This window comes from Meles meles, chromosome 7 (genome assembly GCF_922984935.1).
Source record: "Meles meles chromosome 7, mMelMel3.1 paternal haplotype, whole genome shotgun sequence".
NCBI lineage: Eukaryota > Metazoa > Chordata > Mammalia > Carnivora > Mustelidae > Meles > Meles meles.
Window position 1 is genome coordinate 80,237,208 of NC_060072.1, and position 25,222 is coordinate 80,262,429.

At 38.2% G+C, this 25,222-nt stretch overlaps 2 protein-coding genes across 11 annotated transcripts in view; both read right to left on the bottom strand.

Moving 5' to 3' along the window:
• GXYLT1 (glucoside xylosyltransferase 1) overlaps nt 1-10,341 on the bottom strand; it is a 75,271-nt gene extending 64,930 nt beyond the window's left edge. For all 6 annotated transcript variants that reach the window (XM_046012598.1, XM_046012595.1, XM_046012597.1 and 3 more), the window contains exon 1: nt 10,010-10,341. In XM_046012598.1, coding sequence (XP_045868554.1) covers nt 10,010-10,230 — 221 coding nt within the window. In that variant the 5' untranslated portion in view covers nt 10,231-10,341. The remainder of the gene's footprint in view (nt 1-10,009) is intronic.
• Nucleotides 10,342-13,069: 2,728 nt separating this feature from the next.
• YAF2 (YY1 associated factor 2) overlaps nt 13,070-25,222 on the bottom strand; it is an 83,149-nt gene continuing 70,996 nt past the window's right edge. For 3 of the 5 annotated variants that reach the window (XM_046012159.1, XM_046012160.1, XM_046012158.1), the window contains 2 exons: nt 22,633-22,785; nt 20,051-21,840 (listed from right to left, as the gene is read on the bottom strand). In XM_046012159.1, the coding sequence (XP_045868115.1) occupies nt 21,603-21,840; nt 22,633-22,785 (391 nt within the window). In that variant the 3' untranslated portion in view covers nt 20,051-21,602. Of the gene's footprint in view, nt 13,528-20,050; nt 21,841-22,632; nt 22,786-25,222 lie in introns of those variants that run through there. The other 2 variants (XR_006819637.1, XR_006819638.1) reach the window with 2 other exon arrangements.

Sequence of the window (25,222 nt, forward strand, 5' to 3'; positions counted from 1 at the left end):
TCACAGGGCGCTTGGGTGGCTCAGTCATTAAGCATCTGCCTCAGCTCAGGTCATGATCCCAGAGTTCTGGGACCAAGTCCCACTTCAGGCTCCCGGCTCCATAGGGAGCCTGCTTCTCCCTCTCCTACTCCCCCTGCTTGTGTTCCCTCTTTCCCTGTGTCTCTGTCAAATAAATAAATAAACACTTTAAAAAAAAAAAAAAAGACTGATGACTCACCAACCTGTACCCCTGAAGCAAATAATACATTACATGTTAATAAATTTAAAAAAAAAAAAAAACAAAAAACACCTCTTAGGTAGAATATAGTACAGACTGAAAAACCATTTCCTAGTCAGGAACTCTCCAAACATATTAAAATTCCCTCCTCAGATAGCATAGAAAATATGGAAATAAGTCTAAAATTTTCCTTTGTTACTACACAGATTCCCCTAGAATAAAATGCATTTCAACCAAACAAAATATTTGCTTATCTTGGAGCAAAATTAAAATGCCACAAATGCTGACTTTAGAAAAGGAAGAGAGAATCTTTGAAGGCTTTTAAATTAATCTTCAACCCAAACTAATCATATTGTGTTTTAAATGGGGGGGGGGGGGAGAAAAGAAAAGAAAAAGAAAGCACAGATATCCATGGCTCAGTTTCATTATGTACATTATCTTCGTTTCACTATATTATACAAACTAAAATGGAGGAAATCAGTGTAGTCTTTCCTCTTAGATTGCAGGTCTGAGCTCAGTAACAAGAGCCATAACACCTCATCTTACTACAAAAGTATGTTTTTCAATGTTACTACTTTTCAAAACAATAGTTAAGTTTGAAATTCGCGGCAGTGAGGCCTCAAGACTAAAGCAGTTAAGTATGAAATCAGGGTGAGTCACTAAACCAGGTCACCTCATGTCCCCTCACCATGTAACTTTGTTTTCTCTAGCTATAAATTCAATTTTATGTTACTGTTCTTACAGCAAAAGGTCTATGAAATTTCATACTTGCAGAGATTTCTGATCATCTCTCTCACAAATGCCAACAGTCTAGGACAGAGTATCTCAAACTCAGGCTGCACATCGAAATCACCCAGAGAGCCCCATACAACAACTATTATATCATAATCTCTGAGAACTGGGTGGGGCACAGATGGTTTGTAAAATGCTGCTTGGCGGGGGTGGGGGGGCCTAGGTGACTCAGTGGTTAAGCGTCTGCCTTCTGCTTGGGTCTCATCCTGGGACCGAGGCCCACATCAGGCTCCCTGCTGTGCTGGGAAGCCTGCTTCTCCCACTTTCCCTGCTTGGGTTCCCTCTCGCTGTCTATCAGATAAATAAATAAAATCTTTAAAAAAAATAAATAAAATAAAATGTTGCCTAGGGACGCCTGGGCGGCTCAGTAGGTTCAGTGCCCTGCTTCAGCTCAAGTCATGATCCCAGCGTCCTAGGATAGAGCCCGGTATTAGACGCCTTCTCAGCAGAGGGTCTCATTCTTCCTCTGCCTCTCCCTCTGCTTGTGCTCATGCTTGCTCTCTCACTCAAAATCTTTAAATAAAATAAAAATAAAATACTGCCTAAATAATTCTATATACCACTGCATAAAAATCTACAAAGTCAGAATTTTAAAACTGATAGAAAAAAAATATTGTAATTTGGTTTACCTTTACATGGACACCATTTTCAAGCCCAGCATTTAAAAAAAAGAAAGAAAGAAAATGTATACAGACCAGCAAGATCAAGAAATGTTTGTCCCCTCTCAGGCATGGTTAAGTATTTTTTAAGTCTTGCATTTCCATACTAGAGACAGGCTCAGTGGTGGTGGTAACAGCTAACACAGTTCTTTACAGATTCAAGAGCTTTCACATCCACTTAAGCCTCACAACAAACTTGTTCAAATAGAGATCTCCATCTTTCAGAAACAGACGTTATCACAGCTTTCTTTCAACAAATCCACAATTTATTTATACTCAACACCTACAGTGTACCTTTGTTCTAAGAAGGACAAAATTAATCTGGTTATTCCATCTCCTGCTGTCAAACCTTATAGCAGTAGAAAATGGAAATGGAAAATGAAGTCTCAAGGAAAATAACTCCCTAATTAAATTCTTCCATAAAAATTATTCACTGAAATTATAAAGTAATACCATTTTCTGTCTCAACTTGCAGTCTTTAATCTCCCAGGCCTAGGCAACCACAACTCTTTTTTTTTAAGAGAAAATCTTTTTTTTTTTTTTTTTTTAATTTATTTGAAAGAGAGAGTGAGAGACAGCATGAGAGGGGAGAGGGTTAGAGCCAGAAGGACTTCCCCCTGAGCAAGGAGCCCAATGCAAGACTTAGTCCTGGGGCTCTGGGATCTATGACCTGAGCAGAAGGCAGTTGCTTAACCAACTGAGCCACCCAGGCACCCCACAAATCTATCCTCTGTCTCTATAGATTGGCCTGTTACAAATACTTCACATAAGTGAAATCATACAATATGTGGTCTCGCGAGTCTGACTTCCTTCCGTCTGACCCTTGAATATATTTTCAAGGTTCATCTACTGTAGTATACTTCAGTACACTTCATTCCTTTTTCTGCCCAAATAATGGATGGATATACCACATTTTGTTTAGTCATTCATCATCTGATAGACATCTGGGTCATTTTCCACCTTTTGGCTATTATAAATAATGCTGGTATGAACCTCATTTACAATTTTTCTCCAAATACATGTTTTCAATTCTTTCGCATATATACCTACAAGTAGAATTGCTAGAAACTACAGTTATTAATGTAGATGAAATTGCAGGGAAAAAGTCAAGTTTTACATAAGTTTCATAACCATAACTCAATGTCAAAACACAGTTTTTTAAGAAGCAATATTTTTCTTTTTGTCTTTAATGGAAATATAAAACATACACACTACTGAGTACACATACCATTATTTTTAAAAAAATCATAAAACACTGATGTGCTGCTGGAGAGGTAGCATAATTTAATGTTTCTTACTTCCCAAGCTTACGTTCTCTCACTTATTAAAAAAAATATGGTTTTAAAAATTGACAGTAGTGGGGTGCCTGGGTGACTCAGTGGGTTAAAGCCTCTGCCTTCAGCTCAGGTCATGATCCCAGGGGCCCAGGACGAGCCCTACCTCGGGCTCTCTGCTTGGCGGGGAGCCTGCTTCCCCCTCTCTCTCTCTCTCTGCCTGCCTCGCTGTCTACTTGTGATCTCCGTCTGTCAAATAAATAAATAAATAAATAATCTTTTTAAAAAATAAAATAAAATAAAAATTGACAGTAGAAACTCCTTATGTACTAGTAACTGTTATCACAAGCAAAGATTAGGGAAGAAAAAAAAAAAAAACCAACTAATCTGGAGACAGATAGCAACTGTACTTTTAGGCCAGAAAAAAATAAAGTTAAAAAATACTGGTAAAGATAGTTCTCCAAGTTCTAGTTATAAGCTGCTTTTGCTTTTATTCCTTAAAACTACTGGAGGGGCAACTGGGTGGCTCAGTTGGTTAAGTGTCTGCCTTCAGCTGAGGCCATGATATCCAAGTCCTGGGAGGGAGCCCTGCATCAGGCTCCCTTATTCAGGCTCCCTACTCAGCCAGGAGTCTGCTTCTCCCTCTCCCTCTGCCCCTCCCCACCCCCCAATCCCAATTCCCACCCCACCCTGGCTGGTACTCCCTCTCTCTCTCAAACAAATAAATAAAAATTTTTTAAAAAGAAAAAAAAAAAAAAACTACTGGAAACAGAATATTAGAAATACACTACTACATTCAAAGAAGTAATTCTATCAAATAATTCTAATGGGGCAAAACTGTAAGTTGAGCCTGGGTATGTCTTCCGTAAACAATGACATCCAAAATCAATGAAGTCCATAAACACAAATCTTCTTTATTGTGGAATAAACTGAAATAAAACTTTACTATGACTTATCCTCAAATTTCATATGGCATAATGTTTCTAGTTCTAGATGACTTGTCTACAAAGTGATCAAGGGGTAGCACAAAGCATCTTACAGTGGTAACACAGTTGTTTGTGGGGGTGGCTGCACAAATTTACATGTGATAAAACTGCATGAAACTACATATACACATACCAAATACATGTAAAACTGGGGTTTTACCTCAATTTCTGGGGTTATAATATTGTACTATATTGATACATATTTTAATTGTAGTAGTATTGACAATGCTCATATAAAATCCTACTATTAGAGAAAACAGTGAATGATACAAGGGTGTCTCTGAAACCTCCTGTGAATTTATATTAATTTTAAGAAGTTAAAAAAAATTACCAAAAATAAAATTCCCCCAAATTTCAGTACTTAAAGAATTGAGATATTTCATGCTCAGGATTAAGCAGAACATTTAACTATATAAACTCTCCACAATAACAGTTCTCAAATTTGAAGTTTACTTAAATCTGGTAACAGACGGTCTTTTGTACTTTTAAATTAACCTGGAAAATGTACTTTTCATTTCAAAAGATCTACCATAATCATGAGACTTTAGTGAAAACCATGCACAACTTTGAGTAAGGGATACGTTTAGGCATATCCAGCAAAAGAATGTGGAAGTCTGAATCAAGCCACCAGTGCAACCTCAAGGCATGGATACCTACACTGTGACTGTGGCAAGAAAATAGAGAAGCTTTCAACCATATTAAAGGAGAACATTCCCATGATACTGACAAATCAGCATTATTTGAAGACCATCGGTATCGGAGTCCCTCATTTTCAACTAAAAATTGTCTCCAGACAACATAATTTCTAGCTGTGTCAGGTCTTCATTTCTTTTTCTTAAATCTCTAATTTAATTAATATTTAGGGTAAAAAGGACTGCTTATACACAAAAGGCAATGAACAATTACTTATCTATTTCAAAACTAACCACATCGTACCCAACTCCCTCCTCCAGGAGAAAGAAAAAAAAAAAACTGTATTAAAGATTTAAATGTTAAAAGAGTGGGAGGAAAAAACTCTCCAGTAGAAAGTTTTACTATGTATGACAAAGATTAAAATGGTAAAGGAAAAAACTGCCCATCCAAATACACAAAAATTTTAAACTTCATATGGTATACACAAGGTAAGTTAATATGTAGGGGCAAGTATTTTCAGCACTGATAATAACTTTAATGTGTTAAAAGAGGATTTCTAAATCAACAGTACACGTTCCTCTTTTATTAGCCTAATCAGCTTCCCCTCCAACAACAAAATAATTTTAATTACATAATTATTAGTCAGATTTGTGCTAAGCACTTTACAACCATGCGAAGTATGATCCTCAATGAACTAAAATACAAGTGCAGGGTACTGGTTTTACATAAGATGTCTCTACACGAACAAAGCAGAAATTAAGGTGGCTTTTGTAAGTAATTTGTTTCGCTATTCACTGCCTGAACTTCTCTCTTCAAAAATGACTTCAGGAAAGAGGAAAAGAAATATCTCTACTGAAAAGAGTAGTGTGAAAATAGTCAAACCTTTCTCAGCTACATTAGTGGTTCTCAGTCTTTAGTTTTGTAACACTAACCTGGGGCACATATCTAATATATAGATTCCCAGACCCCACTAATAGGTCCGGTTTAAGCCGATCTGGACTCAGGCCTTAGGACAGAATTTTTCCCAGAGGTCAGAAATTGAAAAAAAATTCTTTTGGGGCGCCTGGGTGGCTCAGTGGGTTAAAGCCTCTGCCTTAGGCTCAGGTCATGATCCCAGGATCCTGGGATGGAGCCCTGCATTGGGCTCTCTGCTCAGCAGGGAGCCTGCTTCCCTTCCTCTCTGTCTGCCTGCCTCTCTGCCTACTTGTGATCTCTGTCAAATAAATAAATAAAATCTTTAAAAAAATTTTTTTTAATTCTTTTGATTAAAATTTTAAATGACTGAGGGGCCCCTGGGTGGCTCAGTTGGTTAAGCACCATATTCTGCGATTCAGCTTGAGTCCTGATCTCAATGAGATTGAGCCCTGCCTCCCTAGATCTGTGCTGAGTGAGGAGTCTGCTTGGATATTCTCTCTGTCCCTTCCCCCAACTGCACGCTCACTCTCTCTCACATAAATAATTTTTTTAAAGATTTTTATTTATTTATTTGAGAAAGAGTACAAGCAGGGGGAAGGGCAGAGCAAGAAAGACAATCTTTGAGCAGACTCCCCAGAATGACTAAATGACGAGCCCAATGCAGAGCTCAATCCCAGGACCCCAGGATCATGACCAGAGCCAAAGGCAGATGCTTAACTGACTGAATCACCCAGGCTCCTAAATAGGTAAATCTTAAAAAAAAAAATTTTTTTTTTAATTTAAATGATTGAAACCGTCACCATACGGCTACAGTTTTACTATGCTAGACGCCATATTCATTCATCCATTCAAGCTACTTCATTTCAATTCTCCAACCCAATATCATACTCTTACCTCTAATCTAACTTGTGAGGAAATGTATTCAAGGTTCACAGAGCCAAACATGCAGTAAAGCTAAAGTCTGTCTCCAAAGCCGTAAACATGCTCAGTACATCCTACTACTGTTCACAAGATCCAGGAGAAATGAGAAATCAATGGCCTCACCAGTGAGGTGACTTGACACACAAACAGCATGGTTGGTCCAGAAATGGTTACCACTCAAATGCTTAGTAGTTTCTTGATTCCCCACTTTACACCACCATACAGCTACAACAGGATGAAATGTTGATAATCACCATCAAGAGTCATCAGTGAAATGTGACAATTAATCATTCTGAGTAGCTAAAGTCATAAACAGTCTAACTTCTTCTACAGAAGTCCTGTATTTATATTGAATGACTTAATAACAGTCTGTCCATGTCGAACAGCTTAAGAGAGTTTCTCTTTGTGGAAGAGCCACTGTCTAGCCAGCATTCCCATGTTTAAAGGCATCACTCATCTCCAATACCAATCACGTTATCCAGTCTACCACAAGCATATGCAAGTAACACAGAGCCAGAGAATCAGAAGTCACCATTCTTGACAACGCTGACTAGTCCCTGGGCGGACATGTGATTCAAACAAGTCCAATGAGAGCCTTTTCCGAGAAATTTTCATTTGAGATTAGAGAAGAAACACTGCAAAGATCCCATGAACAAAGCCTGTCTACAACGGAAGAGAGTTAAGAGAGTCCTAGTCCTGAAGGTACCTGGAGTTCCCCGGGGGAGTTTTCCTTTCAATTTTGCTCCTGCCAACAACCCATATAAGCCTCTAAGTAAGTTTTGCTTAAGTCAGTTGTACTGGATTTTAATCACTGACAATTTAGGATGCTATTTACAAATTAACTAAGGTTAGTATTATCTACATTTTATAGGTGAGAAAACTGAAGTAGAGAGCTGGTCAAGTTTTCACAGCAGAGAGAGGAAGAGAACAGGTTTGTCTGACTCTAAGACCTGCACATTTTCTAAATACCAAAATATAATGGATTCAAACAGGATACGCTAATTAACAGATTTCACTGAAAAGCTGTTCCTATCATTTTAGAAATTTTACTTTGAAAACTCACAAGGAGCTTCCCAAGTAACTTACTGTCATGGAATTCCATGCAATAGACACTTTCTATAAGATTTGACCAATAAAACATGGTGGGTATAACTAGATTCCATATTTTAAGTGAATGAGAGAAATAAGGTTTTTCAGGTAATACTGCTTCAAAAAAGGTAACAATGCAATGATAATCGAGCCCTACCAAAAAGGGAAGATGCTGCTTGCCTCATACCCCATTTGCCACCAAAGAAACACTATGCAGAGTAGATTTTCATCACAGAAGCTTTATAGAAAAAGCCCTAAAGAATCAAAAGATACAATCCTGGTCCAATTATTGATGCCTTCTGGACCCTTGTCAAATGATTTATACATAAGAAGAGAAGTTAAAGACAGGTATCTACTACATATCCTGTGGTAGCCAGAAGAGTTGACCAAACTCTATGAGAAATCTTCAAAAATGTTATAAATAATATCTAAAATTAAGACTCCTAATGTCTTAAGAACTCTTCTGACCTTAATCAAATTGTAGAGTAAAAGTGTAACAATCTAACTCTTCATGTTGTTCCTCGGCCCAAAGTTCTCATACAAGCTTGAAATGTACTTCACCACATTTTTACCAAGCCTAAAACACCTTTAGTTTTAAGTTACAGTCATGCCTCATTAAAATGAGAAGTTATGCTGCTCAGATGACCCATAAATATACAGCTTTTTAGCTGACTTGGACACATCAAACTTGAAAATTCAGTAATAGCTCTATAAAAACATTTATTAAAACTAAGTGCTGGGGCAGCTGACTGGTTCAGTCAGTTGACACATGACTCTTGATTTGGGGCTTGTGAATTCCAGCCCCACCTTGGACATAGAGATTACTTAAAAAAAAAAAAAATTACTGTGGTGCTTATTCTATATTTCAAATAACTTTGTCCAAATCAGCTAGCCAAGCAAATACAGCTTGTAAAAATCTGTCACAAAATAATGTATAAGTCTCTGAGACAAAAAAGCACTAACAATGAATGTCACTCTACCAAACTGAAATCTCATAATAATCATCATAGACCAGTTTCATCCAAAGTTTTAAAATGTTGCTTCCTTACGATTCTACCCACTACAAAAATAATTTTCTTTTCCCTAATTTTAAATGCTTCCCAATCCATAAAAGACCATGAACAGCATTTTGTGAGCCTCATTATTCCTGGGCTCATTCAGGTGGTCAGTCACCGCCTTTCCCAGGGCAGGTAAGTTAAGAGCTGACAAACCTGACAGGAAGTAGTTCTGCTTTAATGAATGGAGTCCAGGATTCCTCTGACAAAAACACGACAGTACAGCGTTCCCATTTGCTCCTATGCCCAAACGTCCTCCCCCTTTTATTTTGAAAATGACCATCAACTCTCAGAAGAACATTAAAGAGCCTGCAGCTGACCTGGCTGTCAACCCCATACTTCCTGATACCAAAGCAGACTTTGCCTCTTACTAAGGGATCGATCCGAGTCGTTCCCAAAGGGGTGCCCACAAAAAAAAAGAGCCTATTTTTCAAGGAAGTGCAAATGCTCAGATTTTGTTAAGCTATCATAATGCACCGCATTCTTTTTTAAATCTCACGTAGATAGAGGCGCCTGGGTGGCTCAGTGGGTTAAGCCTCTGCCTTCGACTCAGGTCATGATCTCAGGGTCCTGGGATCGAGTCCCGCATCGGGCTCCCTGCTCAGCAGGGAGCCTGCTTCCCTTCCGCTCTCTCTGCCTGCTGCTCTGCCTACTTGTGATCTCTCTCTCTGTCAAATAAATAAATAAAATTTAAAAAATAAATAAATAAATCTCACGTAGATTCCAACTCTGGCAGTGATTTGTGCAAATCCACGCAAGTCACTATGTTGCCTTTTATACACCGATTTTTCAAGAAAAATATCCATCCCATCCCACAAAACACGTGAGTGAACATGTTAAGTATCGTTCATCTTTCCTAACTTACACTAAGTTTCAGAGAAGACCAATGTTTCCTAAAGAAAAATGCAAAATACGCATAAAACCTCTATCCAGATTTAACTAAGACTAATAATGAACATTTAATCGTTAACACACAAAAATTAGACGCCCCGTCCAGAAGAGGGGGAAAAATTGAACTACGGCGCCAGCCTGATGTTTAAATATCTCAACTTAAACTCCATGGAAACAAGAGGGAATTCCCACTACAGACAGCAAAAAGGCTTTTTTTGTGAGGCACCTTTTACTTTCAATGACTTCTGTAAGGGGGTGGGGGGAGCAACTGTCAGTTAAAAGTTGAAAATTAATTTCTATCCGCTTTAAAAAGCGCGTAAGGAATGGGTCAGAAGACAAACACAAAGAGCGTGGAGTACTCACGGGCTAGGCTCACCCCCGGATGGAGGGGAAGGAGGGAAATGAGAGAAGGGGTCAGAGACGGCGGCAAAGAAGCGTGAGGCGCGGGCCGGGCGGCGAGAGACGCCGGACTGACCGGCGAGCAGTCCGAGCCGGGCCGAGGCCCGCGCCGCCGCCGCGCGCCTGGACCCTGGCCCCTGGCCCCGGACCCGGCCCCCTAACTGGGAACCGCCCGTACCTGTCCGAGCGGCCGGAATGAGCGGCGGGTCCCACGCTGCCCACCCCTCTCGCGCCGCCGCGTCCGCCGCCCGCGAGCCAGGAAGCCGCCGCGGCCTGCGGCTTCCCGCCACCTCCGCCCGCTCCTTCCTCCAGGGACACGGCGAGCTGGCTGAAGGCGTAGAGGAGCGAACAGAAGCCGCAGGCCAGGCACAGCACCACGATGCGAAGATAGCGCCGCATCGCCCCAGCCCCGCGCCTCAGCCTTAGCCGCCACTACCGCCCCAGCCGCCGCCGCCTCTGCGCCGCGCCCGCCCGGCGAACTGGAGCGTAAGGGGCCGCAACGCGCAGCCGCGGCCGCAACAAGTTCCTCCTCCGCCGCGGTCTCCAGCCCGCCCCTCCTTCCTCCTCTCCCTCCCTCCCTGTTCTCCTCCCTCCCTCCTCTCCTTGCCTCGCCCGCCCAACCACCTTCGCCGGCGAGCCTACTACCCTCGGGGAGCTCTGACACCGCCTCCTCCGGCGTGGGCCCCGCCCCGCAGCTCGGGCAGCAGGCGGACGCGCAGGCGCAGTGAGCGCGAGAGAACTGGACGCGCAGGGGTCTGAGGGGAACGCCAAAGGAACGAGTCCGAACTCCCAGTGGCTCGGCACTGCAGAGGAGGGGTGTGGCGAAATGAACCGGGCGTTGGAGACAGCTGACCCAAATTCAAATTATGGTTCTTCCACATGGTAGTCTGTGACGTTGAGCAACCTCAATTCTCAGAGCATGTTTCTTCTCTAAAACGGAGATAATATCCTCCTCATAGGCTGGTTGCAAAGATTAAATTGCTTAACGCACGAAAAACACCTTGCACCTGCAAGGCATTGGATTAGGTCGTTTTTCAGTTCCATCCTTCGCAGCAGGGACTTCCCCAGCCTCTAAGTTTCTATAATACTGTTATGAGCCATCCAGGTATTTAATGACCTCGTAATACTGTTGAGCATGCGTATCTTGCCTCCTACCAAACTTGTTAAGGGCATGTTCAACTGAGGTCGTCCCTGTTACATCTTTTTCGATCTTTATGACCTAATGTTCTCCCTAAAGCTTTCTCTTTAGCTTTCCATTTCTTCTCTCTTCAGCCATATTCCCATCCCATTCATTTATTGAACATTTATAAAGCACCACATTGGTTATAAATCCAACCTAAAATACGTCAGTCAACTATCAGCCACTGTGGCAGTGGCTTAGACCTCGTTCCAGTTTTGTTTTTTAATCTGGTAATCTCCTTGTAAGTACAATTAAGAGAATTTCACCAGCAAATACTTGTTCAAGACTGCCTCCCTGGACGGAGAGAGAGAAAATCGACCTGGATGTTCCGTGATTCCCGTAAAATGCAACACCTGTGTTCTGCACCGAGTCTCACCTAGGCTGCAACACTGAACCATGAGGAATCATTTCAGACCAACCCAGAATACAGACAACGGCGTGCGCTCCCTAGGTCTGTGTTGGAGTGTTTCTGAGACAGCTCTGCTCAAACTCTTAGTAAATCTGCACCGATACCAAAATTAAGAATTATTTAAGGACTCCCTAGCAGAAACCAACCTTCATAACATCGAATTTAATCTTCCTGATGACTTAATAAATACAGAATGTGCCAGCTAAAGTAAACCCATTTCAAAAAGAGAATGAGTTTCGGGGCGCCTGGGTGGCTCAGTGGGTTAAGCCTCTGCCTTCGGCTCAGGTCATGATCTCAGGGTCCTGGGATCGAGCCCCACATCGGTCTCTCTGCTCAGCAGGGAGCCTGCTTCCCCCTCTCTCTCTACTTGCCTCTCTATCTACTTGTGATCTCTCTCTATATATCAAATGAATAAAATCTTTAAAAAAAAAGAGAGAGAATGAGTTTCATCAATCAAGTAGTGCCAAGCACTACTTGAGTACTTTGGAATATAAAGACACATAATTGGGCATGGGGTGGGACAGTAAATAAGTACATAAATAAATGGGACTTGTAAATAAGTAAATGAAGGACAATAAGTAAATAAGTGGGACTTGCAAGTAAGCACAATACCAGGATACAGACATTAGGATATATAAAAGCCTGTGAAGGTGTGGGCAAACACAAAAGGAGTGATCAGTTTTACTGAGGTCATGGTCAAGAGGCAGTTGATAGTAAAAGAGGCATCAGAGTCTTGGGTGGGGAAAGGGAAGGAATTGCAGGCTGAGGGATCAATGAAATAGGTTCTTGTGTTTAGGGAACTGTGAGAAGTTTGATACAATCAGCTAAGTGAATGCAAGGGAGAGTGTGATGAGTGATAAGACTAGAAGTTGAAGGGGACAGATATTTGAGTGCTTTGGTTAGTAAGTATACCAAGGAGTTTGAACAACTCTAGCAAACAGTGGTGACCATTGAAGGGTTTCTAAATTAAGAAGTAACATGATCCCATTTACCTTTTAGAGAGCAGGTTCTGGCCCCACTGTGAAGGCTGAGACAAAGATTAAGATTGGAACCAGAAAGCAGTTACAGTGCCACAAAGTGAGGGAAAGAAGGCTTTAAACACACACACACACACACACTTCATGAAGAAAAATCATGCTGCTAACCTGTTCAAATTGCATTTGGAGCTTTTTTTTTTTCTTTTTACTATTTATTTATTTGAGGGAAATAGTGCGAGAGAGCACAAGCAGGTGGAGCTGCAGAGGGAGAGGGAGAAGGAGTCTCAGCACTGAGCAGAGATTGATGTGAGACTGGATCCCAGGCCGCTGAGATCATGACCTGAGCGGAAGACAGACACCCAACAGACTGAGCCACCCAGGTGCCCCGCATTTGGAGCTTTGAAGAGTTTGGCCATGAGAAACAAAGTGGGGATATGCTTTTTTAATGCAGTGGTTCTCCGTTCGAAATCCCTACACCAAAAACTGGTGGCTCTGTGACCATGGGAAAGTTACTAAATAAATTTAAGCCTCAGTTTTTTCTATAAGGATTACATTTCTTGACTTACCAGACAAAAAATGAAAACTAGCACACTATCAAGATGTGTAAGTATAATGAAAACATACACTTATTCATTCAATAAACATTTATTGAATATATTCTACATGCCAGACAAGGGGCTAGAGTGTACTGCCCTCAAAGGGACGACAGGCAAGTAAAAATAATGACAATATTAAATTAATCCTTCTACACCTTACAATTTTTAAAGAAATAAAGATAAACTTAATGAGGTACAGAGATGGATTGCAAAAGCATTTATAAGACTGGAAAATAGATTTTGAGAGAGAAAAAGAAAGGATATGGTACCAAGAAACTGGAGTAAGAAGTGGTACTCAAATAGATCAAAGATGTTTAAAGAGATGCCTATCACAATTGTTATCTATTTCAACAAAGAAACTAAATGTAGGAAAAACAAAGAATAATTTAATGCCCCACAGGTCGTTAAAATACTGGAATGGCAGTTTTCATTCTGCAACAATTTATGGGACAAGTGCATCCAGAAGAATAATCATTCATTTACTTGACATCAAGGTTGTGGACCATATCACACCCCTTTAGGTTCCTTTTAATCCTGTAATTAAAAAGAAAATTCTGTTTAAAAGTATGTAAGGCATTCCAAAATTAGAAATGATTTTTGTATTACACACAGTGTTAACTGGTTATCTTGGAGTATAAGGAGCCATTCACATGCCCTAATGATAATTTCCAGGATTCATACATTTTTATATTTTTTATAGTTTTTTTTTAAGTTTTATAAATTTAAGTAATCTCTGCACCCAGCATGGGGCTCAAACTCGTGACTCCAAGATTAAGAGTCAGATGCTTTTCTGACCAAGCCAGTCAGGTACCCCTAAACATTTTTATATCTGTGAAATTAATTTGAAATTATTGAAAATGATTTAAATGTTTGACATCATGATAGGTATTTCTTTCATTTACTGTGTGTTTGTATATACTCCTAAGTCTACTTTTTCATTTTTAGACCACCCCCATAATTCTCTAGTGACAGGCTGTCTATATACAAATTTTTAATCTTTAATCTATGTTGATCTTCCTATCATTCTGTCAAAAATGTTAATCTAGGTGGACAAAAAATTTTTAAAGTAGCAATACTTGTTTAAATTATAGAGATAGAGACCTCCTCCACAATCTAGAATACTCTCAGATTTAGGATAATCCAAATTTCAAGAATCTTATATTCAAAAGATTAATCTTGGTTATTCCTATAGTTCCTGGTACATTTTGAATATATAAGACATTCCATTAATTTTTTTTTAAATAAATCTTCTCTAAATCACTCTATAACAAGTTTAGGGTTCTGCTCAGCATTTCCTTCTCCATCCGTTTACCTCTTGGGATTTCTTTCAAAAAAAAAAAAAAAAGAAGAAGAAGAAGAAATCCTCTTCGGGGATCTTTTCAGAGTAAAGTTCAAAACTTTTTCAAAATAACTTGTTTATAAAGGTCTATGCATAATCTGATTCAATCCTTGTAACACATATATGAAGATGTTATTTAAAAAACAAGGAACCTGAAACCCAGAAGTTTGTTAACCCCATCACTAATAATGAAGATTCATAATTCAAATGGAAATCTTTGAGGATCCAACACACATTTTTTCCCCATACCATACTATCTCTAAACAAATAAATGCAAAATTGAGTGATGCAAATTAAAGTAAAAGGAAAAAGGAAAAAACCTAGGTTAGGTGAAAAACTCTTAGACTGGTTTTTGGGATTAAAACAAAATTTACAATCAGAGAAATACAGGTCAGATTAGTTGCAGAACACAAAGGATCAAAAACTCAGACTTAAAGTGAAAACCAGTCTCTCTTCCGGTTGGCTTCTAATGAAATCACTTCATTTCCCATAGTCCATTTCCTAGAAACCTTGTGGGACCAGAGGAAAGAAGTTGAAAAAGACTACCGTCAGTTTGGAGAAAAAAAAGTATTTCAGTTTAGGTGTTCATTCAGATCAGAAAATGTGGGGGGAAAGTAGAGTTGGGGTTAGGATGAAAGAGAAAAGCAATTCTCTTCATTCTCAATTCTCTTCATACTCAGCAGTAGACCACATGATTCCAAAAAAAGTGGCATTTTAAGACCAATGAATGGGGACACCTTAGCTTCTATATGATCCCTGAATTTAGCTGGAGGGAAGAGTATGGAAAGGGGGGAGTAGGGAGGGGAGTAAGGAATATCCTCTGGACCATCCCTGCACTTATCCACCATTCAGTCTTCAGGAATCTTCCATTTCCATTAATACAATGGATTTTTTTTTAAGATTTTATTTATTTATTTGACAGAGAGATCACAAGAAGGCAGAGAGGCAGTTGGGGGGAGGGAAGCAGGCTCCCCACTCAACAGAGAGCCCGGTGTGGGGCTCAATCCCAGGACCCTGAGATCATGACCTAAGTCGAAGGCAGAGGCTTAACCCACTGACCCACCCAGGTGCCCCAATACAATGGATTTTAATCTTTTTTATTTTTATTTTTTTAATTAAATACTCTCAGTAAAAGTAAATGCTAGATTTGTAGGGAAATTTAGTCATGAGGAAAATTAGAATTAAAACATACATGCCCAAGTTCTTTAAAACCTGCCATCAATCGAGGTCATGATTATAACAAGAGTAAGTAACAGACTTTTTCCTAACGCAGGTCCTTAAAGGCTGAAGGCTGAAAATAATTAAAAATTCTGATACTGGGGCGCCTGGGTGGCTCAGTGGATTAAGCCGCTGCCTTCGGCTCAGGTCATGATCTCAGGGTCCTGGGATCGAGACCCACGTCCGGCTCTCTGCTCCGCGGGGAGCCTGCTTCCTCCTCTCTCTCTGCCTGCCTCTCTGCCTACTTGTGATCTCTCTGTCAAATAAATAAATAAATAAAATCTTTAAAAAAAAAAAAATTCTGATACTATCACACTTCAGAAGTCCAGGCCTCAGTTCAAAAAATAGAATCGGAATTCTTATTGTTACCCATATTGCTCTTTTCTACAAAGAAATTACATCACTAGACAACCCTATGTTATGTTTGGTTTCTTTTTACTTTTCTGTATTTTTAATAAAGTAAAAAAAAAAAAATTCCCTTTTCCTCTGAGTTCAACTGTTCCTTATTTATCTTATCTTGTACGGGAAACATAGGCTTTTTTATCTTTGATTAAAGAACTATCTCTTGGGCCAAGATCATTTTGTTCTTCTGAGAACTCGGCCTTCTTTCTGTTTTTAAAAAAATGCTTTCACTGCCATTCTGTCCCTTAGGAATCTTCTCCCAAACTGGTTTTACACAGTAACCCAACCTCAATTTTGCTGACTGTAAAAGTAAACACAAGCTCATTTCATTGCTATTATTATAAATTAAGAGGATAGTGAAAATAATATACAAGAAAAACTCCAATGAGTCTTGCTACCCAGCTTAGTTCCTGAATTCTCTTGCTAAAACAGTTAATGGAAATACGAAGATGAGATGGTAGCTTTTATTCAAACTCCCTACTTCCAGATAGGCCAAAAGATCTAAACCTAGACATGTAAGCTCAAGACTTGCCACTCAGGAATTCCAGTTAGGGAGGCATCCATTTCACTAGAACCTTGTCTCAAAAATTTCTCAGTGGGGCTTAGCCTCACACATTGAAATGAAGAAATTTTCTAACTTTTTTAAAAAGTTAGTATTACAAAGTATTATAATACTTTATACTATAGTACTTTATAATACTAACAGCATTACTAAATAGTATTACTATTTAGCCTTATGGAAGAGATTTGAGGAACTTTATAAGAACACAATGAAAAACATTAATATCAGAATCTACAAAAAAATACAATCAAGAATAAGAATATGGACTTGGCAGGAGATTAAGTCCTACATAATTATTAAAAGCAAATTTTAACCCGAGACTTCTCTCAGAAATGGAGAGCAATGAATTATCTGCATTATCTGTAAGCAAAAGGCAAATTTTCTCAAGTGAATTAAAGCTTTTCCTGAAATAGGTCTGAATAAAATTTCTCATTTGCATGCTGGGTAATGCTTCTTCATTAGCTTCATGGAAAGCAAAAGCAGACCTCATTAGCTGATTATTGGCTTTTAAAAATTATTACAGGAAAATCATCATCTCACATGGCCTAAAGTGTTAAACTTTGAAAATTCAAGCTGGAGTAATGAAAGGAGAGTTAGTAAAACTGACACTGAACATTATTAGCTGCAACTATCAAGATGAGATCCTAACATTTTCAGTGTGGGCTTGCAGTGAATACTTAGGCCAAGCTGAGTTTCCTAGAAGAAAATGAGGGGAGGGGGGAAGTGGCAAACACTTCCTCTGCTACTTCAGCTATCTTAGACGTTTTTACCGTTGCAGTGATGGCACTGTAATTACTTACTTACAGGTCTCTCCTCTTAACATGTGAGCTCCAACCCCTAGTTCAATGCCAAGTACACAAAATATATTCAATAAATGTTCTCTGAATTGAGTACTGATATAAAGACAACCTAGATCAGGAAAATACTCAAAGTGTAACAATAGTAAAATAGCTACTACATTCTACGACTCCTACTGATGAAAACAACAGAAAACAAACATACCCATTAAATGATTTAGAACATGAAACATGTCCCAGAGCACTGAAACTTCTCAGAGCTCTACTTGATTTTTCCATAGAAGTACCTAGTCTTAGTATGGAATTTCACAAGCTACAGAACTGGCCCATTAAATAAAGACAGGAATAGCTACACTGGCTAAACACAAAGGCCACATTGAAAACATTTAAATTATCTGGGAGAGCAGGGATCTGCATTTAGGAAAGTAGTGTTCATATAATTCAAGGTAAAACTTCTCTATCACAGCTTCTTAAAATGAACTGGTTTTAAAGAAAATTGTTCTGAAGTTATTACACATATTGCTGCCCTAGTAAACACTGCTATAATGACCATTAGGAGGATGTATCACAGTGCAGTTTCTAAACCTTCTCAGAGACAGACATACTACAATTTGTTCTCTGCTTCCCTAGTGATTCTTCTCTATGATCATCCAGATTGTGTTTCTTTTTTTTTTTTAAGATTTTATTTTATTTATTTGACAGAGAGAGAGAGAGATCACAAGTAGGCAGAGAGGCAGGCAGAGAGAGAGGAGGAAGCAGGCTCCCCGCGGAGCAGAGAGCCCGATGCGGAGCTCGATCTCAGGACCCTGAGATCATGACCTGAGCAGAAGGCAGTGGCTTAATCCACTGAGCCACCCAAGTGCCCCCAGATTGTGTTTCAATACCCTATTTCCTAATTTCTGCTATCTTTGCTTTTTCTCCACCTCCTCCCTCATTTCCCCCCCATTCCTATCCCTCCTTGCCTTTGTTATTAATGGGGCTTATTTTCTATCACCCTCAATAGCCAGTGAGGGCATTCTTTTCCTTCTGCTTTCACAAAATGACCAGTCACATCCTATATTTGGTAAACTTCAGTATCTCTTGATTCTGATCACTGACTTCTCTGCACTTCAATTTTTCTACATTCATTATTCCAGAAAACTGAAGGTGCCTATGGTTGAAGGGCAGGGGAGGGCAATGCCGATAAGTGAAAATATTTTTTTATCATTATCGTTTTCCTTATACACCCCCTTTTCTGTTTTCACTTAATGTTCAAAGTATAGTACAGAAATTCCTATCAATGGTCCAATTCCTATATCAGGTCTTTAAAACTCCGGAAGAGGTAATGTGCAGATCAAGAAAATAAGTAAAATTAAGGGCCTCAGTGGAAACTAAAATTTCTAGACCGTTTAGCAATGCATAAACATGCAGAAACTACATTCTTTAGGCAAGGAAAAAAAGGATTTTTGTCTAAAAGAAAGGTAATAAATATGCTATCAACTTCGAAAATCTGAGATTCTCTTCCTTTTTTAATGTTTTCACTTTGTCTACTATCACTATAATTTTAGGAAAGCATTTAACAAAAATAAAGCCTTTAAGTCAACTATTTCTACTATGTAATACAAAAAGCTTTAAGAATACATATTCTGGTATGCCTCAAATTATATCTTTGCTCTTAATTGTATCAAAATAAGTTAATAAACTCTGAAAAACATTCAAATTCTCTTTTTGTATGAAATTTGGTTAAAAGAACCCACTGCTAAAACCACAGTGTAAATTGATGAAACAGAGCTACAAATGTACCCTAAGCCCAGGCTCTGAATCTTTTTGCATATTTTAACACTAGGTATATTTACGCAATTTGGGTCTGTTTCCTGGTTTATAAGTGTATTTGAGGTAGGGTGAAATGAAAGCACGTGAATTGTGATTAATGACAGGAAAACAAAATTTCAAACCAGCCGACTCAGTTCATTTGTCTTGCCTCATATAGCATTCCACCAGGGTCTGTAATTACAGAAAGTTGGCTGGTCTGGGATCAAAGCAAACATCAGATGTAGAAAATTTAGTGTAACCTACAGAACACAATTCCTTTTGGTCATCCAAGAGGGTGTAGAAACAATTTGTTTTTGTAACGGGATTTTACCGATAAAGATAGTAAAGGCTCATTTACTGATCAGTCAGTGTGCGCCATGTAGTTGTTGAGAATTTTATGTGGATTGACATTTAATCCTCCCAACGACTCGGATCAGTTAGATTTGATTACCGTTACCCCTATATAATAGATGGGACGTGACCTCGAGTAATTAACTCAAGCTCACTTATGTTCTACAACCAGGATACAAAGCATCAGATACCAGTTAGCACTCTAAATTTCCACACTATACTATCTCCTCCACACTATACTATCTCCGCCACCCCCACCTTATGAAAAAATGACTATGCTCCATTCAGGTAAAATCCCGTCTCTGTCAAGATTCTTTCTCTCCCACAGTCCATTTAAAATACATCCAGAAAGAATCTGATCATCTTCAGAAGACCTAGTGCCTCCAAGCACAGTTTTGACTTAAAAATTAGATTTTCCCTATTACAATTATTACTTGTAATTTTTACTATATCTAAAATTTAAAACATTTGAAAAGCAATAAAATATGGCAAAATTTTTTCATGTTTTGAAAGAACATAACCAGTTCACTGGGGTTCCACTGAAAGTATCATATAATAAAAACAAACTTTAATTTCTCATTTAACAACACTAAAGAATGAGGTATATAAATGTTTTAATCACAGACTTTTACTGTATGCAAGTAACTGTATTTCACAACTAGCATCTTACAAAGACAGTCCCATTGTGCCTGGAAAAAGTACTGCAATTAAACAGAAAATTACATTACCATGAGAAACCACCAAATATCACAACTGTCAGGGTCTACAGTTTTGTTTTTTCTGTCCTTCAAAGGCAATCATAGTGCTTTTAAGTGATATTTTGTATCTAAGCTATGTTTTTAATTTATATTTCAGAAGTCTCCTAGAAGTGGATATATATTAAACAAATGGCTAAAAGAAGCAGGAGACCCTAGAAAAATTTAAAAAGTACTGTGTGGTTTCTACGTTGGATTTTTAAATACAACATGAAACACATTATTAGTTGTGAACAAAACTGCAAAATCTGTAGTCATAAAAATATTTTATTGGTAATTTTACATAATAGTAAGTGGGGCTGTAAATACTTTTATTTCAGGAATATTGATAAATGCATAAACTGGCAGTTGTGTCTGAAAATAGGGCACTATGACTTTCATAAGAATCTTATATTTAATAAAAGGCCAATTAAACTGATTTAAGATTAGTTATTTCCCAGTTCTGTGAAAGAGTTCCATTTCTGTATTAATTAGATTCATACTTCTATGACCCTGAACAAGTTTGGGGCAAGACAACAGTGATAAACTATTATTAAGTTAAAGCTTTTCCAAAATCGCAGTCTTTAAAATATGTCAGGTTTCTTTTCTGTTTTTGCCAAATGCTTATAATTATTTGAACTTTAAAGTTTTATATTATACAGAAAATATACCAGTGTTCAATGATAAGAGCACTAAACCTGAATTATAAAGCTAAATAATCAATGTTTTATTGTTTACTACTCTGCTAGTAAACATTACAATAATGAATGCTTTAAAGATAAACAAAAACAAAAACAAAGATAAAACCAGAAACATAATTCAGGAACAATAATTTAGTAAAATGTGTCAAAAACATTGGCAACGGTTCATACAAATTCTTTATTTAATAACAATTTTTCCTATTTAACCACACCAAGTACCAGCAGGTGTATTTAAGAGGATAACCATTAAGAAAATCCTGTTGCAGCAATAGTTGATTAAGTTGATCTTTGACTTGTATACATATAACTATTCGTTCACAATTCTCAAATAATACATATTTAGGCAGCTTGCACTATGTTATAAAAATTTAAATTCGTTACATGCCAATAGTAGAGAATTCAAGAATTATGTGTTAGAATTCACTAAACTAAAAGTGAAAATAGACTTACCAATAACACTGCATAATGAATAATTCAACCACATTTTCATGGCACCTTGAATCGTGGAGACCAAAATGTCAAGTCTGAAAAGGTTTGTTTGGTAGGCATAGATTGCAATAAAGTCTAACAAATTCTAACAAATTTCTATTTTGTGTAAAATGCAAATTATGGATTGTGCATGAATGTTTGTCATGAAAATGTGGTACTTCTTGGCATAATCTGTGTATCTGCATGTTATGAGAGAAGTGACTAAGAAATTGGAGAAAATAAACTTTAATGAGATTCTCCATTCAATGATGAGGCTTCTCCTCTGGGTGAAGATGACCTGGACATTCCCCTCTCTGTGTTATCAGAGCTAGAGCCACTCTGACTGTGTTGATCTGCAGAAGCAGCACTAGATGCAGGCGGGGACTTCGTTTTCTCCTTAAAGTCTGTAATAATGACTGTCAGATCTCCAACGGTAACTTCCAAATGCTGAGCACTACTCCGATCCACATTTTTCAATCTTGGCCTAAATACAAAAGATGATAAAATTTTAAACTAGCTTTTCTCTCTAGCAACTTTCTGAACATATAATGAATAAATTTGGTAAAAATAACAAAATGAATACATCTATATTTAAAGCTCTAGATTCATGTATGAACTAGCCACAAAAATATAATTAAATATTTCAAATTATTAACATTAATTGAACCAATCAGTGATGAATCTTCTTCAACACGACAAACCGATACTCTGGAAGCAATGATCTCTTAATTGTGCCTTTAAAGCTTTATCATAGTTTTGCAAACAGCTTATGAATTTTACTAAATAAATGTTTTAGAAAAGCAATGACATAGTTGGATCGCAGAGTAAGTTAATAACTGTTAAGGCAGAGATATATATGCAAGGCTGTTACTCCAGAGATATGCACTGAGAAGGGCATCATGATTATCTGTTCTGCCTATACCCATGAAGATTTTAACTGGTTAAAGCTCATGCAATTATCTGTTCAGTATTATGAATGTCACTCCTGGCTTTATGACCAAAAAAGAATCAGCTCAAACACAAATGTCTTTGAGTCTAGTAAGCAAAGGGAGAAGAGGGAAGGAAGGAAGGAAGGAAGGCAGGCAGGCAGGCAGGCAGGCATTTAAGCTTATATTAGTGGCCTCTGTGTTTAATTTCTAATAGACCTCTCAAGCTCAGAAAGACACTTTCATATTTTATAATAAAGGAGATGAAATCCTTTATGTCCACTTTATATATGAATATATCAATGTTAAAAGAGAATATAAATGGTTCATTTATTATTTCACAAATTTACCTGGTTTTCTTATGACTGTTCTTTTTGCTAGTTGTTTCCTTTTCACTTTTTTCTTTTTCTACTTTATCTTTTTTCTCTTTCTTTGACTGTGTAGGGGGCACAAACTGCTGAGTAACCTGCTGGGCAACCAACTGGGAGACAGGTCGAGGTTTCCTGTGTGTATGTTAAAAAGAAAGGTTTTTGTTTATTATAATTTAAGAATATATATTCCTTATGAGAATAGCTCAAATTATAAGAATAGATATATGACATGATTTTCAAGTATAAAAATTCCTCATGTGAGATAATTTAATGTGCAATTTAATAGATTTTACACACACACACACGCACACACACACAAATTATTGTCTTTCCTATCCAACAAAAACAGAACTATAATAACAATAAAAGTTACAGCCTAAAATATATGGTCAACCATTACAATATAACCAATACATGAATCAATGTGAAAATTATTAAAAAAGTATATCAAACTGAGCGTTCACAGAGAAGCACACATATAAATAAACATGAGTCCTAAAAATTAAACTTGAAAATTTATACTGAAATAATGTTTAAATTTATCCCTTCTCCCTCATAGAAGGAAGAATCTAACCATCTTTGATAATGACTGTTTGTCTTTCCTCTAAAATCTCTCATTTATTCATTTAATACTTGAGAGTCAAAATTCCTCACTCTTTATTGCTAAAATCCTTGAAGTTTTTTGTATCTCTAGTCACAATCTCATCATGCTTTTTTGACCCTGACAATCCGTCCATTCTTTTGAGACTTGCCTACTTATTCCTTTAAAAAATATTGGGAACCTCTTGCAGAAATTGCACCAAGGTATCTGAAATGCTCCTTGGCTTCACCCTTTGGTGCCAGTACAAGTTGTGACTCTACTGACCCAGGGTCAAGGAAGGATCCCTCCAGCTTTATGGTAGCATCTGGGCAACTGAGGTCAAGATTCAAAATAAACAATCTCCAAGTTCTGAAACTGAAAGACAGAAAGAAGACTGAGGAGGAGAAGGGGAAGGAATGAAAGACTAAGGGAGAGTAAGATAAACATACATTTTAACAGACGGTCTACAAAATATAGCAATTCTATTGCTTGGAAAGTCCTGACCCTCTTTTGGTTAGTAGAATAATTAAAGAATCTTTTTATTGTTTTGTTGTTGCTCCTCTAGAACAAGACAAAATAGAAACCAATGAGAAAATGCTGCACTATCACTCAAAGCTATAAGGAGGACTCTTTTGAAGAAGTAAATAGGAAACACAGCATGTAAAACAGGTTTCAGTAGATCAATAGTGCATTTTGTTTAGAGCCTACAGAGTCTGAAGCACAGAACAGATACCAAAGAAAGATGTTCCACAGAATTTAAGAAGTAGGGTTGACACAGACATCAGGGTTAATGATATAGATTAAGAGTTACACAAATAAAAGTGATATTGAAAACACAGTAATTAATGGCCGAGCTTGGTAAGGAAATAATTTTTAATGGGTTAAAGCAGTGGTCCTTAAATTTAAGGTATATCAGGATCATCTGGAAGGCCTGTTTTTAGCTTGCTTAGCCCTATTCCCAGGGTCTCCAATTCAGAAAGCCCTGAGGTAGAGCCTAATAATTTGCATTTCTAACTGGTTTCTGAGTTAGCTGATGCCTCTGATCTAGCCCCCACTTCACAAAGAAGCTGTAAGTGCAAATATTGGTACTGCTGCCACATAAAATTTGAGATGGAGAGCAGAGAGTGGCAAGTACATTTAAAAAAAAAAAAAAAAAAAAAAGCAAGGCCAACCGGATGGGAAGAAATTCAATAATGAAAAGCTAAGGAATCTGATTTACCCTTAAAACATAGGAGATCACAGAAGAAATTCAGAATTCAATTTTACAAAGATTACTGGCAGCAGCCTGAAGAGAAAAGGTACTACAGTGGCAGAGAAAGTGTTAGAAAAGCTACTTCATTTTAAGATTTTATTTATTTATTTGAGAGACAGAGATCACAAGTAGGCAGAGAGGCAGGCGGAGAGAGAGAGGAGGGAGCAGGCTCCCTGCTACACAGAGAGCCCAATGTGGGGCTCAATCCCAGAACCCTGGAATCATGACCTGAGCCAAAGGCAGAGGCTTAACCCACTAAGCCACCCAGACGCCCCAGGAAAGCTACTTTAATAGATTAGGCAGAAATAAAAAGGGCTTGAACTAAGGAAGCAGCAAGGAAGTTATTTAGGACAGACTGAAGAAGCAGAATCAAAGGGACAAGATATCTAATTATATACACCTTTCCCCCTTTTTTTTTTAAAGATGTTATTTATTTGAGAGACAGAGATCACAAGTAGGCAGAGAAGCAGGCAGTGAGAGAGGAGGAAGCAAGCTCCCTGCTGAGCAGAGAGCTCAATGCGGGGCTTGAGATCATGACTGAGCTGAAGGCAGAGGCTTAACCCACTGAGCCACCCAGGTGCCCCTTCACTTTTTTTTTTTAAAGATTTTATTTACTTATTTGACAGAGACGGGAGAGTGAACACAAGCTGGAGAGTGGGAGAGGGAGAAGCAGGCTTCCTGCTAAGCAGGGAGCCCGATGCAGGGCTTGATCCCAGGACTCTGGGATCATAACCTGA